The sequence below is a fragment of the Geospiza fortis genome, unplaced genomic scaffold (genome assembly GCF_000277835.1).
Source record: "Geospiza fortis unplaced genomic scaffold, GeoFor_1.0 scaffold37, whole genome shotgun sequence".
Lineage (NCBI taxonomy): Eukaryota > Metazoa > Chordata > Aves > Passeriformes > Thraupidae > Geospiza > Geospiza fortis.
In genome coordinates, this window is record NW_005054449.1 from 1,547,534 (window position 1) to 1,548,001 (window position 468).

The 468-nt window shown below is 63.9% G+C and overlaps 1 protein-coding gene across 1 annotated transcript in view; it reads left to right on the forward strand.

The window, feature by feature from the left end:
• The first annotated feature begins 288 nt into the window (after positions 1-288).
• ARHGEF16 (Rho guanine nucleotide exchange factor 16) overlaps positions 289-468 on the forward strand; it is a 12,518-nt gene continuing 12,338 nt past the window's right edge. Inside the window, 1 exon segment of the mRNA XM_005427670.3 lies at positions 289-468. This exon segment is cut by the window's right edge and continues 308 nt beyond it. Within this exon segment, the coding sequence (XP_005427727.2) occupies positions 297-468 (172 nt within the window). The 5' untranslated portion in view covers positions 289-296.

Genomic DNA, 468 nt, shown 5'->3' on the forward strand with positions numbered 1-468 from the left:
CCTGCTCCATGGCCTGGCTGCTCCTGGACCTGGCTCCTCCTGGTTCCTGACCACATCCTGGATCCCCTTGCCCGGCCCTGGCACACAGTTGGCCCCACAAGGAGCAGGGTGGTGACAGCATCCCCAATGTGTCCATACAGGCCTGGCCTGAGGAGCAAAGTGGAGGCCATGTCCTGCACTGTCCCAAGGTTCCCGTGGCTCAGCATAAATTCCTGCCGCCTTACTGGGAGTTGTTCAGCCACCTGTCTGTCTGTCTGTCTGCCCTCCTCAGCTTGCTGCTCCCCTGAGCCACCACCATGTCTCGGGGTTCCTCTCCTACCTCTGTGGATGACAAGACCTTGCTCCTGGAGTACCGATGCCACCCAGTGCGGCCAGAGCCGCCCAGCCCGACGTGTGGCCCTGGGAAGCTCAGCCCCACCACAGCTCCCAGTGCCACCCCACTGTCCCCCCTGGGCTCCCCCACCTCGG